General features: G+C 25.6%; 1 protein-coding gene across 1 annotated transcript in view; it reads left to right on the forward strand.

Moving 5' to 3' along the window:
* Positions 1-12,760: 12,760 nt before the first annotated feature.
* Positions 12,761-18,723, forward strand: part of LOC122858237 (lachesin-like) — an 83,589-nt gene continuing 77,626 nt past the window's right edge. The window contains exon 1 of the mRNA XM_044161004.1: positions 12,761-13,256. Within this exon, the coding sequence (XP_044016939.1) occupies positions 13,055-13,256 (202 nt within the window). The 5' untranslated portion in view covers positions 12,761-13,054. The remainder of the gene's footprint in view (positions 13,257-18,723) is intronic.

Genomic DNA, 18,723 nt, shown 5'->3' on the forward strand with positions numbered 1-18,723 from the left:
TATGGCATGTTACCATCCAAAATATATACATTTTTTTTTTATTTTCTATTTTTACGTTTTTATTTTCAATCAGCAAATAAAAAAAAAAAAAAAAAATCTAATGAACAAATGAATCACACAAAAAATATTGATTTTATATTTAACTTTTTTTTTTTTCTTTATTCAAAAATAAAAAAAAAGAGACAAAATTTTATCTACATTATTATTCTATAGAGAATAATATATATTTTATATTTTTTTTTCATTTGCAATTCATTGCAAAAGTAAATTGTTCTGCGTTGCAAATTGCAATGACTAACGTTCATATTTCAAACATTATTTGTAGATGAATAAAATTTTTAACAATTAAATAACTCAGCTGTAAACGTATTTTTTATAATTAAAAAAAAAAAAACAGTTTATGACTCTGTGGTGTTAGTGTTACTTTATAAAAAAAAATTTCCTTTTATCATCGTCATCAGTAAGCTGTGGATCTCCCAATAATAATTGTTGATAATTGTAAATTTAAACAACTAATTTATATAAAAATAAAATTTATAAAAAATAAAAAAAACAACAATCAATTTATAGTAAATTTGTATTTACAAATTCAAGCTTGTTCTAGGGATCTCTCTTTTAAAAAATCCACAGAAACAAAAAGCTCATATAATATATAAAAAAAAAAAAAGAAAATATTAGGGAAAAAAAAGCTCGAGTATTCAGGAATATTTTTTTAACCTCATGAAAATATTCTGGCATGCTAAAAAAAATTTTTTTTTCATATATTGACATGCAGAGTTACTCTGTGTATGCAAATTGACGCAATGGATCGAAAGCGACATTTTTTTCGCATCTTGCACTCGTTCACAGTGCAGAGAAACAGAGAGCCAAATATTCGATTGAGAACGAGAATATTTTCATCACTTTATACTCGAATCCATGCATGATATTATTTCAAATGAAAAATAAATATTTCTAATTGTTTTTAAATTCATAAATAAATATTCATAAATATTTAAATTAATTTTTTTTTCATCTCTTTAATTTTTATTGATTAAATTTTTCAATGAGTTATTTTATTTTCACGATCATACAAAGAAAATTTTCCACTAAATATATTTATATTTTTTTTTCTTCCATTATTTACAACTGTATGATTTATGGATAAACAAGTTCAAAAAAAAAATAAAGAAAAAGGATTTTTGTGTTGTTGAATATAAAAGGATATGAGACTTTTTAAAATGCTTTTTGTCAGCAGAATATTTTTCATCAATACTTCTAAAAAAAAAAAAAAAGAGAATGTAAAAAGTCAGCAAATAATTTTTATTTTTATCAGTTTAAAATATTCAGCACTGACATGATTGTTGCATTAGTGATATAGTTAATCTAATCTATTTTTATGAACGTAATTTAATTGACGTTTAAAAAGGCCAAATGAAATAGCATAAATATATAAATTTATCGATATATTTTGAATGTATTTATTCACTTATATGTGTGAATTTTAAATGATAAATTTCGTTGAAAAAAATATGTTTGTTCAAGTCATTCTTATCGATATTTATATGTAACTATATTCAAAAAACAGATGGCGTAACTGCGATTCTTTTTAAAATTGTTTAATATTCAAAAAGATTTAGATAGCTTTCGTGTGTTTTATTTTAAAAATAAAAAATCTAATGGCCATTCAATGTTTTAGTATTATGCTACAAAGTAAAAACAAAATTTTTTATGTTTGTATCGTTGTCATTTATTATTTATTTTCAATTTATTTCATGATAAATTTTTTAGATTATTCAATAGATACAAGTTGCAGTAAATAATATTGTTATATGCGGATTTCATGGAATTTTTAAAATTACGTATACAAGTGTCTTATGATTTGCAAAAATTTACAGAATAAACTTTTCATTTTTTAATGAAGAAAAAAGGTTTTAAAAATATTTACAATAATGTAATTACCACCCTTTCAATTGACTAATTTATTTCTTCATAGAAACATTTATTTCTTTCGAAATTTTATTGCTCCAAAATCATTAGAAATTATTTTTTTTAATTCTAGTAAATTTTTAAACTTTTGGATGATGTTAAAAATTGAACAAGTCATTTAAATTTGTGGAGCCTTTGTTCATGTTTATTCAGAAATAATATAAAATTCCCATCAATATTATTACCCTCAGTTTTTTTAGAATTTTAAATAGTTATTTAAATATGAAATTTAAATTTTTTTTCTACACTATTTTGTATACAATATATGTAGATAATTTTTCCATAAAACAATCTTGTGTCATAAAACACACTTGTCCAAATTTATTTATTCGAAATGCATTGATATATAAAAATGATTTGAAAAATGTCAGTCAGAGACTAACCAATGTTTTTGATAAATTTGTGACAGTGTTTTTTCTCGAAAAAAAAAACCAGTTAAATTTATTTATTTGTCAATAAATAATTGATGCTTTAATCCAATGGTTTTACAATAATGCCATATCGGTTTTACACAAAAGAATATTTTAAAAATAATATTTCCTGAAATGCATATGGATTAAAATACAATCACAATACATAGATTATAAAAAATCATGTAAAATAAAACTGAGTATTAACAAACAAAAGAAAAACAACAAAATAAATATGAAAATATCAAAAATAAAAAAAATAGATACAAAGTAAAAATTTGAATTGAGTTTCTAAACTTTTTTACTTTGATCATCTGTATGAATGTTATTCAATCTAGGATATAAGTAGATCGTTATTTCACATCAAGAGTGTTGCACTAGAGCACGCTTCACCATAGAAATACTTTTTCAAGTTCGAAATTTGAAGACCGCACTTGACAAATTTTTTTACAAATTGGAAAAAGTATATATGATATATATTTTTGTATATTACTAAAAGATAATTGGCATAGCATTGAATTAATTTATATTCCATTTAATTTAAAGTAAAATAAAAAACAATTATCAATCATATCAGTTGGCTGGTATTCAACATGACATAATGCACAACATGATGTCTAGAAAAATTTGAATAATACATTTTATAATATTTTTTTTTATTTATATAATGAAAATTCGAAAAAAGAATTTTATGTGTTGGTTTAGTATTGACTTAAATCAAAGTATACCAATAGACTCAATGCTCGAGTCAATATCTTCACGGCTTGCCTATCATTTCCGGTGGCTTCTTCGATGAAGAAATCTGCCAGTCAACCTCCAGTTTGCATCAACCTCCTGGCTTACGGTTTACTTACCGCCCAACCAATCTCTATTTTTTTTTTTTTTTTCTTTTTCTTTTATTAACTCACTCTTTTCTACTCTTGCTGGTGGTTTTTTTTTTTCATTTTTTTTTATTACACCTGGCTGGATATTTATAGGATATACATAGCCACCCCGCATTGGCAAAACTTGTACTACTTTCCTGTTCACACAAGCAGAAATGCTTTTTTTTGACGTGGACTTATGCTTGAATCCGGCACGTCATTTACAATTTTTGTATTTTATAATATGGTCTAGTCAAAATATGTCAGACAAATATTTTTTTACTTGATGAATTTACTATTTTAAAAATATGTCGTTTTTGAAACTCATTTATCGATTTTTATTTTATTTTTTCCTCTCTCTCTCTCTTTGGATAATATACATTGTATTGTTTTTTTTTTCGCTTCGAACTGCCAATGAGAATTTGTTATCTACTTGGTATATGATTGTTCAATTCAAAACAAAAAAATAAAATAAAACCTTTCAATTTCCTGGTGGGAAATTTATATAACAATAGAAAAACAAAAATATATTTAATCTTGATGTATTTTTTATAAATAAATAAATTATTATTTTATAAAAAGCAGATGATTATGTTACTTTTGATGAAGAATTTAGTGATGCTGCGAGACGAGACGAGAGATTTTTGTCTCGCCTCTCGTAATCTCTTCAGCGTCTCTCCTCTTTTCTCGTGGCGAGAGATGATTTGTCTCTCATCCTGAAATTTATTGTCTATCTCGTAACCTCTCTCTCACTCTCTTCTTTCGCGGTATCACTAATGAAGATTTAGGGTTAGTTTTGATGACCAAAAACTCATTGCTCGAAGACACTGAGTCACGCAGAATTTGTGGTTTGAGTATCAACTTGGATGGTGTTCGAATAACTAAATTAAATTTACATAGGTACAACTTATATGTGCTACATAATCAATGCTCCAGATCTCAACATATCACTCAACAAAAGTACGCTGATTTTACAGTCAGTCTGTAAGAGCGTGAACTATAAGCGTTATTATAACACTAATCGTGATTAATAATTTATAATCATAATTACAACAATAAGCATGACTGATGGAAGAAACCTCAATCATTATGGAAAAGTCAATTTTATTAATTTATAAAATTAGTTTACTAATTTTAAAACTTTACAAACGATAAAAATGACGCCCAGCGTTGCGTCGTTTTTGATATATATCAGTTACCAACGCGGGGCGTCATTTTTATATCTTATAAAATTTTATTAATTATTTGCTAACTCACACGAAAATACTAATAAATTTAAAATTAATTATTTTTGTTAAGCATAAACAGCACCACGAAAAATATCAAAAGTTTGGATGATGATGACATCAACTGGCCCGTGCAAAAAGTGTGAAAAAAGTAACCATTCAACCAAACACAGCCGTCATGACGATATATTCTGAGCATTGCGAACAAGAATAACAAAACGTGGATCTCATCAAACTGGTTAAAAATACAAACAAAAATTAAAATACAAACGTAGAAACATCAGAAAAAAAAACGGAAAAACTTCGGAGAAAACCACAAAAAAATATCGGAGAAATATCGGAGGAAAATATTCGCCGGAGATTATATCAATCCAACTCTGGCCTCTAACCATAGATTTTTATTATAAATAAAATAAATAACAACTTGCAATTGTCATTATAAAAATTATTAATAATTATTTAATATTAAAAATAAATAAAAAAACAATTTATAACATTGAATGTAAAAAAAGTGAAAAAGGGCTGATTCAATTGATTAATAGCTACAAGTTTTCGGGATAAATGTGTATACATACAAAAGCCATAAAGATATATCTTTACAATGATTTTATTTTTCTTAAAGTTTCATATTATTTGTGGAGAAAGAGATTCATCGTCATACTCCATATACTATCTTAATCATTTCCATTCTCATCCCTTTATCAAACCCACAAACTATTACCATCCTCACGACAAATATATGTATACTTATATAGTTAAATATAGATATCAATATTGTAGAAAATTTTGTCATCAACCAAACGAAAGACCAAAGCTATCCCCCAAAATTTCAAGAGAAACATTTGTTTCAATGTAATTGTTGAACAAAAGCAAACTTGTTTCATTCAATGGCTTTTATCTTAACGTTTATCAGTGATACTGCTGCAACTATACTTCATATTCTCAATTTGAAAAGTCATTGATTTTAGTGTTTACATTCTACGCAGTGTTAAGCATCGTCATGTGTTCTAATTCTATTCAAGCTCTTGTTAACAAAAGTTACAAAATCAATGTTTCAAGTGTATGCACATGTAGTTTGGTCTCTTTCAATTATTCTCATTATTTTTATATATTTCTGTTATCCACTTGTATATACACTCATTGATTCATTGTTCATCAAATCAGCATTACCACTACATTACTCATTACACCATCATTAAAACAAATTTGTCCAATCATTGATATTGATATGCAATACTGCAAAAACCTTTTGATTATTCTGCTTCGTTGAAAGATCCACTCAATGTGGCCCTATTACAAACTACCATCACGTAACGAGCTCTTCGTTATATGTCTGTTATAATTTTTCACATAATATATAGGCTTGTCATTGAACCTCCTCATCATTGCTACACTTCAATGATTCATTATCCAATCACCAATTGATTATAAAAATAATTTTATTGTCATTTGCAAAACCTTCTTTCTCATTGAAAATAAATCTTAAAGATTTTGGCCATAGTGGCAAATGCATTTAAACTTTGCTTTCATTGTTGAACTGAAAGTTTGATGTATTCATATAATTACCCTATAGCTTTTACTAAAGACATCTTAGAATGCAGAACTGACAAGGCGTGGCTTTCTTTACTTGCAGCTGTTACCTCTAAATTATCCAAATGGCGAACAAACTTATCAAAATATATATGATATTTTTTTTTTTTCTATTTAATGTTGTTTTACTTGTCGTCGTTATTCACATTGTAATAATTTAGAACATGAATTAAATTCAGTCTACAACTTGGATATTTTTATTTTGTTTTATTTTTTTTTTTTACGAAGTTACTATATGTATTTTTATGAATTGAAATTTGAAATATATACTTGAGAAATTTATATAGATCTTGAGTAGCTGATTAAGGTGAAAGAAAAAAATGGTTCTTTTTTATTTATAAAAAAATAAAATGGATAGATATACAAAAGTCAAGTTATAACGGATGCTTTATGTTGAAATTTTTAGATCATTATATAACGAGAAGTTCGCTCTCCTTCTTTTCAATCGCGTGTTCGTTATACTTCAAGTTATTTCTAGTGTGAGCACAAAAGAGATGCAGCTTTTCATATTTCAAAACCACAAAAATGAATGGAATCATTACATTTTTTACTCGATAAAATTATGATATTGATTCCACTTAATTTTTATTTCGATAAAAACAATCTACGTTTATTTTTTTTCTTGTATTTTTAACTCGAGAAAATTCAGTATTGTCTGAACGATTCAAAACTGACTTGATTTTTCTTTATAAAAAAATATATCGTCCACTTTTTGCTGCAAATTTTCAAGTCGATTGATCCATGTTTAGTTGTAGTAAAATAATATCCCAATTAAATGAGTGCCATTTAAATTGACTGAATTATTTCCACGATAAAAATTCTATTACAAAAAAAAATAAAAGTTATTTACAAGATTTTTTTAGTGACTGCAGAACTGAAGTATTCAATTTTTCGTTTAAGAATTTTTTTTTAAATTGGAATTGCATCGTGGTCATGTTGTCAATCGTTGAAAAAAAAAAAATAAAAAGAGTAAAAAAAAAAATCTAATAAAATAGCGCGATAAACCGAGTTGAATGGTCGGTGGCGACATCCAGCCAGTTGTGACTCTTGAAATTGCGTTTTCCGGAAATAAAAGTACCGTTTCTAGATGCAAAAAAAAAAAAAAGAAAAAACTAAAATAAAAGACACAAAAAAAATAAAAGTAAAAATTGAAGAAAATATATATATATAAATAAACGACAAGAACATTTTGAAATAAAAAATAAATAGAAAAAAATTTTCAAGAAGACTTTCACGATTGAAATCAATTAACTAGCAGTAATCAGTGTATCGAACTCCATCGAAAACACTGGGTTAAATATCGAAGCCCAAGATTCACATTTTAATCAGTGTGGTTGGACTAGACTTTATTTATGAGACTGTTTCAACAGCTCTCGATTTATATATATTTTTTAGTCTTCATTACACTCACCGTTAGCCCCAAAACAATTTTGATAATGAAATCAGCATTTTCGTCAATAGAATTACATAGCTTACGAAATTTCATTATTTCTAGATTCAATTGTTATTAACATAATTATCATACATAGTTATCACAATAATTCTTGAATTACATAATATATTAATTCTATTTGAATTCAATATATTTTCATTGAAAAATTACAAAATAAACATACATAATATAACAATATATTCTGAATTAAGTTGAAAAAAAAATTCATATAATTAAGTACATGTCATGTTGTGTTGTATTTCATTAAAAGACCTGATCATTGCTGACCATGCTGATGTTGAACAAGGAGGTAAAATAGATTTAACAATTTTATAAATCCATGTGTCCAGTGTTTCATGGTATATCTATGTGTGTATAAACGTTAACATGTATAATATACAGATATGGGTTAACCCAAACTGTTACTGGATACGACCACACGTAGCAAGGATTGGGATTGAGATATAGGAAGAGAGAGAGGCAAAGACAAGAAGAGAATGACTGAAGGGGGTAAAAGCAGTACAAGCAAAAAGGGGTTGGAGGTTGAACGTGATCTTTCATAGTTGCTTGATTGGCCTCAACATCAATTGTAAAACTATTGTCCAAAAGTATTGTACTTAGTACATATACCAACCAAGACAAAATATTTAATTTCAACTGTGTTAAACTGTGGCAACAATAAAAATAAAAAAAAAAAGACACGTTGATGAAATCAAGATTGTAAGAAAGTTTTATCCTTGTATTTATAGTTGCCTTTACTGAATGAAATGAGGCCAAAGAATTACGAGTAGATGTTTTTCCTTTTTTTTGTCTCAAGTTGTTGAAATTCTGTCCAGAAATTTTTATCATTGTCATTATATTCTTCATGTATCATTCAAATATACGAAATCATATTTATTTTATACAACTTTAATAATATTATTTTTTCATTTTATGTATATACGAAATATATATTCAAGATGTAAAACATTGTATAATAAGTCTACCCTTCCTCTTCATGTCTCTCCCTATATCTAAGGGATGCTTTATACATAGTTTTGTATTCCAACGACAAACCGTTGTCATAGCATCACGTGGTAAGTCCTTGAGGCCACAACATGTTATACATATTTTTTATAAACAAAATAAACAAATAAAAATCATATACAAATGCACATCAATTGTCTCAATCTCGTGTGGTAACAATTTACTGTCAAATTTTTATCAAAATTACAGCTATTATGATTTTATTTAGATAAAAAAAAATTATTTTGTGATAATGCTTATATATTATATTTAAACATGTGTGTGATTTATTTTTTTATACATCAAATTATGCTTTATTTTATACATAAAGTATCAAAATATTTTTTTCCCTTCGGAGTAATTTTATGTCATCCAACCTCATCTGATTTTTATATAAAAAAAAAAAAATAAGTAAAGTATAAATGTCGAGGCCGAATAAGCACAAGTGAGAAAGAAAACTTGATAAAAGTAAACCAGTTTATAGTGAAAGCTCGATGTATATATATATCGAAGTGTCCTGTCCAGTGAACTGCGTGACAGCTAATATCCGGCCAGGAAACTAACACCCTGTCATCATTCCAAACCCTCTTTTTTTATATTTTATTTTCCTTCTCACATGATAAGCAACGACTTAGCAATCTCATCTACGCTATCAAAGTAGAAAAGTCCATTATCATCACATAAATATAGAATAGTTACAGTGATGATAATTTTTTACCCCACGAGTCCATCAACATCCGCACCTGTCTATTCAACCCCTTCCGGCTAATGCACCTGTATAATAAATATATCTATAAATGCCAATGATAATTCATCATACATTTAATGTGAAAAATTTTCATTTATTTTTGTAAAATAAAGCTGATTTTTTTTTGTAAAAAAAAGACAAAGCTAGATGTAAAAATTTTATTTACTTTTGAGTATTGATTAAGAGAATGGGTTGAGGCTGATTTGTGGATTATTTAGAAATTCTAAAAACGGCCAGATGGTTGAACGTGATGTGGTGTGTTAAACAGGGATATGCATCTTTGAGGACACATGCCAAGATACGCGAATCGCGTACTCCATGCTTACTGAGTTTGCTTGCTAAGACTTGTGATGAAAAGCTGAGAAAGTAATAATGAAATTCAATAGTATTATTGCATTTGTATGAATCACAAAATACTCTCATATATATATTATAAGTTTGTGTTAGTTATTGGTTTGATGAAGACCTAAATTTTCACAAGCCAACTACCAATGACACTTGCAAGAATTCATCCTTTGTGTCATTTTTAATTTAATGGATAATTAAATTTTCAGTTGATTGTTTTAACATCAAACATAAACAAATTTAAAAAAATTTTCTTATTTCTTTATAAAACTGTGCTTTGTACAAAAAAATTTTTCATGAAAAAAAAATGTTTGATTAAATTTACAGTTGCAAATCGAATAAGTTCGACAGGTGTATCCTCAAAGTTTCATTGAAACTTTTAATTCCATTGGGTATACATATTCCAGTATCAAAGGAAAATAAAAAAAAATCAAAAAAAAATTTATATATCTCTGATGCATATGTATTATTATTATCATTATTATTATTATTTTTTTAAAAAATTAATTTACAATTATACATCTGTAAAGGTGTTAATTTTGTTATTTTTTTAATATTTATTTTTATTTTTCGATTGACATTTTTAACATGCAAAATGTTACTATTTAATTATTTTTAAAAGTTCTTTGTTCATTTTTTTTATTTTTAAAATATCAATAGAATATAATCAATAGCTCGATTAAATTAAATTTACCAAAATCAATAAATTTTGTTTTTTTTTTTGTATTTCAATTGCACATGAATTGCTGTATCATTGTTTCGATACAATAGACGCACTGAGAGTATTGTTTCTCTAGTATTTTGTATTAACTTGATAATTGCCACTCTCAATTTTCACCTCAGGCAATAATTATATTATTGTGATATAGGATAAATTTTATATATAAAAAAAAAAAAAAATATTATATCAATTATTTTGATCATAAAAATTTCTCAGTTATATATTTAATTTTTTTTTTATCTAAACAAATATAAGTTTGTAATTTATAGATTGAAAAATCATTAAAGATATCAAGATGAATTGTTTGTTATGAGAAAAGTAAGTTTATAAGTAGTTTGTATAATGATGACAATAAAGTAGATAAAGACTCAATTGCTGCTTGATGATAATTTTGTAAAAGATAAGCCGATATCAATCTTACCCTTCTCAACTTGCTGGTTTAAATATACATAGGGTATATGACTATATAAATTTGTATATAAATTTAAACATATATATATATTAATTTCATATAAATTACCTGACTTTTGAAGACTTTATTTAAATAAAACTAAAAATAGTTGTAATAAATTTTTTCGCAAATTTTATAAATTAATATACTTGTCGAACTTTGGTCTAGGCTTGAGTCTACGCATGTATAATTAATAATTATTATTTTATTTTTAAATAATATTATACAATGTATAATTCAATGAAAATTGTATATATTAATAAACTGTGATTTTTTTTTTTCGTTTACATATGTATAAAAGTTGTATAATATTAAAGGAATCGTCAAATTTCCATCAGGGAAATGAAAGAACCTACTTTTCAAATTTTATATTATTTTTTTTAATATTTATTTTTTAAAAACTTATTTTTGCACATTCTGTTCTTGTATGACATCACGTCTCTTTTCTACCTTTGCTTTTGAGATACATCTGTCTTCCGGTATGTCGAGTAAGAAAATGACTACCAAGTAGGCAACTCGTTCGCTATATTTGGTTTTACGTACATCTAGTTTTTTAAAAAAATATAAAATGACAAAAATATATAAAAAGGAAGTACAAGTTTTGAAACACGTCACGCATTCCCCTTAGGAAAAATGTGAGAACAGATATAATATAGTGATGTTTAAAAAAATAAATAAATAAAATTTAAATAAAAGAAAAAACAAAAAATATTTACTCCCATTTTTTTTGCATGATAAGAAAAAAAATTATTTATATTTATTTATTTATTTTTTTAAAATTTAAATGACATGTTCTTTTATCTATATGATAAAGTTAGGGAGTATATATGTTTATGAAAATGTAGTTTGATAATATTCTTGCCAAGAAGATTGTTATCGAAAAGTGGCATTTACAAAAGGATCTCAAAATGGCTTGACATGTTACGTAATTAGATTGCAATCTATATTGGCTCTCAATTGGTAAACAGAGACGTTATTTTTCCGGTTTATCAGCTGAAAAAAAAAATAAAATAACATTTTGGGATGAGTAAGATGATCGTTAAGAGTCCAAGAGCATTTACAAACTTGATTTTTCTTTTGATTTCAGAGCTTTTTTTTTTTATTTACTTTCTCATTGTCGTGCTATTGATTGTTGGATCTTTGTGCTTTTGCACATTAATACAATATGGGAATCAATTGATAGAGGAAAAATAAATAGAAAATATATATTTGATCAATTAAATTTTTCCAGAATGATTATTTGAAGAAATCAACTTTTTAAATGTCGATAAGAAATTTATTTTTATTATATTTTTCTTCACTTTTTCTTTGTTTATTTCTTGACTTTCATTCGATCACGATATGTAATTTTATATTTTTATAAACAAATAAAATATAATTATCTTTAACTAAATTCCTACAAACTTTGCCTTATATATTATGAAAAAAATTGGAAAGAGCAACTTTGTAAGGCCCAGAAAAATCATAGATCATAAAATCAACTACAAAATTGAATCTCTTCTTCAGGTATTTTTATCCAATCAAAGAAAAAAACTTTGCTATCATTGTTTTTTAAAAAAAACTAAAAAATAAAATCAATACGATTTTTAATTTTTAGTTTGGCTTAATCAATTGGACATTCAAGTCTCACAAAAGTCAAACAATTCTCAGGTAAAAATTAGATATAAAAAACGAGTAAAATAATAATTAAGAAAAAAAAAAAAGGTTAAAACAAAGTGAAAAAGGTTGAAATTAGCTGAGCCTCAATGTGGCGTCCAGACAAGTCCGTCGTGTGTTTATGATTTCTATATCTATATATTATATAAGAAAAGTCGAAAATCTTAATTCGAAACAGCTCCGCCCATTGGTTAGTATAGGGGCGGCGTCAACGTGTCTGGGATTGGATAGTGCTCAACGAGGGTTGCGATTTTCCACATTTGTGGTGGAATATAACTGTGTGATGATCATGATGCGCAACTACAATAACCACCAAACTCGGAAAAAGCATGCTTTTAATATATCAGTCGACGCCGGGCGTCTCGAGTGTACGGTTGTAATTTTCCTAATACATTTAACGAATTTCAGTTAAACTATATTTTTAAATAAATAAAAAAAATTATTTTATTTATTAACAACAAGTTTTTTTATCTAAAATATATCAAAATAGATTTGCCTTATATTTTTTAGCTATTCAAACATGATAAAGCTCATAAAATTTCAAAACAAGTGATTGATTAAAATTGACAAGTGAATTTTTCGATTTTTTTTTTCGACTTTTTTTCGACTTTATTTCTATTATTATTTTTTTCGGTTACAATGAGATCATGGACTAAGAGTGATAGTATGAAATTAAAATCAGATAAAAAATTCAACAATATAATTGAAAAAAAATTAAGTGTAATATCACGTGATAAATTGTGCAAGCCTTTTACTGGACTTACGATGATCAGGAAAATTATTATACTATGTTTAATAATTCTACAGTCACTGAAAATAACCTCTGGAGCTTTTACAACAGGTAATAAACAAATTATTGATAATTAAAAATTTAAAAAAATGATTTTTATATAAGAAAAATTAAATACAAAATTATTAATGAGTCTTGTTAATAGAAACGCAGTTATTATTGTAAAGAAAAATATTATTTTTATAGATAATAATATTGAAAAAAATTAAAAATCATTTAATTAATTTTTCTAATCATTTGAAAATATATTTATAGTAATTTTGTGTATACCAAATTGATCCTAAATTATTGTTCAAACTATAAACTATAATGATAATATTTTCATTGTCATCCACAAATTATAGATAAGACAATATTTCAGCCTTGGGGTAAATGCATAAATTATGTAGTTTTACTTTGTTTAAAATTTTTGCGATAATATTTTTTAAAATATTCAATTTTAATTTAAAAAAATCTATCGTAATTTTAAAGTTAAACTTTCATTATTTACAATAGATAAAAAAAATTTTTAAATAACGATAAAATCGTGTAAAATTTTATTAAAATAAATACTTTGTTTAACTAATATTAAGAGTGTTAAAATTATAGCAGTACCATAAAAGCGTCTTTGACTTTAAGTGAACTTAAAAGCACAAGATGTCTTTGGTTTAAGTTTGTACATGACACGGTACATAATTGATTAAGTCTCAAGGTGGTTTGAGTGGTTTAACAACACTGTAAAAAAAAAAAAAAATTAAAACAAGAAAAAAAAAAAGTAATAAAGATACAACAACTTGAGATTGATTTATTATTGATAGATAAATTGATGATTTTGGGGATGATAATATTGCCCAAAGGGATAAAAAAAAAATATCCAAGATTACATTACACACTGTGCACATCGTATATAATTTAAATATATAATTTATTTAATCAAATTTTATAAAAATAATAATGATCTTGATTTTCTACGCTATGAAAAATTATAATTTTTCTCCCTAAATATCCCTTAAAATATAGCTTACCTACATCTAAAAATTTACAAATATATATAGATATATATATAGAGGCGTTGGTGGTGGCATTATCTAGCATATAGCCTAAGGCACGCCATCTGTTTCAACCCCTAATCAGACGGGGTGCGGCAGTTGCTAGTGTGCCTCTAATCTAATAACTACATGTATCCTCAGGCCAACTGAACGTGTGCTGCCTTTAACAATAAAGAAATTTATTTTTTTTTCCTCAACAATTTTTATCATTTTAAATTTATAAATAAATTTTTTATTCTTTATATCCTTCTTATTTTATTTATTTATTTTTTTACAAAAAAAAAAATTAAATTTTATTACTGAAAATGCAGAATTTATTGTGACAATTTATGTGTTTTTATGTATGGGGTAGTTTATTTATTTTTTTTAAATATTACTAAGGGTGACATGTATCAGTTGGTCTAATTTTCACGATTATCTTTGGTGGATATGAAAAAAAAGAAATGAAAAAATAAAAACCACTATATAAGACTGATGTCTCACACTTGCACATGTGGTACCACGTGCTAAAACAAATTTACATGCAGACAAGATAGAAAAAAAAAAAAAAGAAATATCATTTTTATTCTGTATATGGGTATTGGAATATTCACAGGTGTGGTGCTTTTTGCTGCTTTGATGCACGTGAACTTCGAGACAGCGCCCATATAGCATACGAAAGCTTTTTGAAATACTTTACGCTTGCACATAAAGAAAAAAAAGCTTCAATGACTTATGGATAAAGAAAAAAAAAAAAAAAAGGAAAAAGAGATCTCAATGTATATGGTTATGTATATGTAACCCCCTTTTTGCCTGCTACCCCTTGTATGGGGATCATTGCTTCATGCATTTTATATTTTGTTCGGCTTTGATTCCTTCAGCAACCCCTCAAAAACAGCCCTTGGGAGTAATCCTTAATCTTTGATCGGAAATTATCTTTGATCGCTTCCTTTTTTCAGCAGTCGAAATTTCTACTTTATTTTTAATTTTTCTCATGTCTAAATTTTGTCCAAAAGCTCAAAAAATAATCATGAAAAAAAGAATACTATCTATATTTTTCTTGTCTTATATAATTTTTCGATAAAATATTTTTTTTGATCAGACAAGAATATTTGTATGTGTTTGATTATATTTATTAGAATTTTTTTTTTTTTTCTTTTATTGGTTCCCTTGATAAGATAATCTTTATTTGATTATTTTGACTTTGATGAGGAGCTTTTCTTGGAACTTTTTTTAGATGAAATGTTTAACGAATGATAAGAGAAAACTTGCCGCTTTTATTTTTCTTTATTGGTTTAACTTCATGCACGTGCCACTTGTCTGCTTTTATATTATCAAAAAAAGTCTTGAAAAAAAAAAATCAAGCTTCTAACTTCAATGACATTTTTCTAGATATCAAAATCAATAAATTGTTTTCAGTCTGCAACAAAGATAAGAAAGTGTAACATTGACAAATGGACGAGGGACACCTTTGGTCACTTTTCTCATCGGTTAACAGTATTTTTTTTATTTCTTTTTTACCAGAGAAAAACGATATTTCTGTTTCGGATATATTGCCTGATCTTGGTGAATTTATCTAGCCACTTTAGCTTTCATCTTTTCGAGCTTTGATTTTTCATTTTTTATTTTTATTTTTTCACTTGGTTCATTACCTGGCCTTTTTTACTGATATACCCAACATGTCGACTACTCAATTTTTGATTGAAAATTCTATAAACTATTTTATAAAATTTCTCCTTTAAAATATTTCGATATTATATATAACATATCGATATTTGAAAAAGTCACCCTCTTCCTAATATGCGAATATTTTCATCTGAATGACTAAAGAAAGCAAACGTAAGAGGAAGTGTGATGTGGTCAAGTTGGTAAAAGCAGCCCGAATATCGTACAGCGAGTCTCCAGTTCAAATCCGTTCTTGCAGAAAATAATAAAATCATACGAAGACTCTTATCTTCGGCAATATAACGCGAATGCATTCCAGCTTTCAGGGCAAAAACCTCCTGGCATTGAACGAGTGAGGAGTGTACCTACCTCGCTCATTCTATGCCAGGAAGTATTTGCCCCTTAAAGGGTGAAACCCTCTTTTGCAAAATACAATAATTTATATTTATCCTTATTTTTGTACTTTCAAGTATTTTTTTTTTTGTTGTAATTTTAATGACAGTGTTGCTGCCAATTCCCGAAACGTGTTAGAAAATACTACAACCGTATAAACACAATAATATATACTACGACTTTATTAAATTTTCAAAAATTATGACAACACTATATAAACAATAAATAAATAAATAAATATTCCTTTGAAACAATAATTTATTTTTTAAAATTTACTATAATAAATTATCTTGGATAAATTTAAAATTAGTTTATTAAAAATAAATCAATCATTGTATTTTAATGACTCAATGCTATTATTATTTTAAATTTAATTTTTTAAATAATTTATTTATTAATTATTCTATAAAATGTTTATTAATTTTATTTATTTTTTTTTCAAATTTAATATTATTATATTATCAATAAGAAAATATCTTGGAGCTTTGATATTTTACCTTTTCGATTTTTTACTTGGTTCATTACCTGAGCTTTTTTTTCTAATATACCCAACGTGTCGACTACTCGATTTTTGATTGAAAATTCTTTTAACTATTTTTAAAATTTCTCCTCTAAAATATTTCGATATATTCGAACAAGTCACCCTCTTTCTAATACGCGAATATTTTCATCTGAATGACAAAATAAAGTAAACTGCTAAAGTGACAAAAGAAAAAAAAAAATCTCAATATGTTCTCTTTTTTTTTTTTTTTAGATATTAAGTTGGAAAAATCCACTGGTTATTTGTCCTCACTTCATATATATATGAACATTCATTTATCATATTTTTCATACTCTAATCTTTTCATGCATTTGAAGAATAATTTTTTTTTATATTTTTTTATTTTTCATAGAATATATGAAATAATTTTTCAAGTGTACCATCTTTGAGCTCAAGCTCTGACAGATGAGGTACGATGATGATTATAAAAACGTGCTTTAAAATACTAAGATAAAAGTTTTTTTTTTTTAAATATATATTTATAAATAAAGTATATTAATTGCGAGCTGTGTTGTGGTGTTATTAAATTCTTATGGAAATGTGGCGGACCAAAGCAAGGCTGAAACTCGTAAAGTCAGCTATTATGTTAAAAAGAAAAATTCTTGGCTAACAATGAAAGAACAATAAATTTAGTTAATTCTATAGAAATATATTTAAAATAGATGTTGTTCATATTAACTTTTTATTCTATCAGAACTATTTATTATATAATATATTAATTAAATTTTAAATAGAATAATTTAATTCTATAGAATAAAAATATTCATAATTTGATAAACTCAATAATTTTTTTGTATTTTTTAACTAATTTACTATAAATGTTATTGATGAAACAATAACGATGTTTATATACTATGGTATATAACTAAAAACTAATTTCAGATTAAACTAGTAATTTATGATGATCTATGTACATAAATTAGTAAAAATTATTAAAATATTAATTTACAATAAAAATAAAATATAAATTAATTTGTTAAATTCTTATTTTTTTAAATTAAAATTATAATAATAAATAAATATTTATTATAATAATAAATATTTTTCGATTATTGTCAGATTTGTATTATTCAGGATACGTTCATTTCCTGTTAAACTAACAGATGATTTAAATTATTTTATAAACCTGATAATATGTAAAGAAAACTTAAGTAACGTATTTCCTGAAAGAAAACTTAAAAATTAATTTGACCTATAATATTCAAATTGTTAGACATATTCATACTTCAGTTGAACAAACTGAATGAATAATTTATTTGATAAATTTTCGATAATATGAGATCTGTTATTCAGATACGTAATTTGTTAAAAGTTATAAATTACCTATTAAGGAAATCTATCTGACCATTAAATGCATTGAAGTCTGTCCGTGTCATTTCAAATCCTAAAATTTTAGGAAAATATTGATTTCAGTATTTTTTTTTGTTATTTAACTTTTAGTATACTTTGAGGTTCACTTTAAAAGATCAATATAGAATTAAAAGTATTTAGCTAACAAAAATGTATTTTACCTATTTTCAATAAATGGCTATGGAAAAAAAAAACGAGCAACTTGTATCCAGGCTATGTCAACGAAAATTATTATACAAAAGTAACTTTTTTAGAAATTTAAAAATTTTTTTAGTAAAAAATTTTTTGTCTTTTTTATTTGTCTTTTAAAATTCATAGTCTTTTCAGAGATTTTATACAGTATGAAAGAGTTAACTGCCAAGTTTATTTGAGCTTACCCGCGCACACTCCAAAGAGTTGACAATTTGGTTATAAAGTTTGAGCTTTTGGGTTTACCTTAGTGTGCCTAGAGCACCCAAGCAAACTCTACCAAAATCACCGAACGTCTGCTGAGTAAATGGAACAGCAAAAGAAGCAAAAAAAAAAAAATTCAAAAAGACAGACAAAAATCTTTTTATAAAGT

The sequence above is a fragment of the Aphidius gifuensis genome, linkage group LG5 (assembly GCF_014905175.1).
Source record: "Aphidius gifuensis isolate YNYX2018 linkage group LG5, ASM1490517v1, whole genome shotgun sequence".
NCBI classification, from domain to species: domain Eukaryota; kingdom Metazoa; phylum Arthropoda; class Insecta; order Hymenoptera; family Braconidae; genus Aphidius; species Aphidius gifuensis.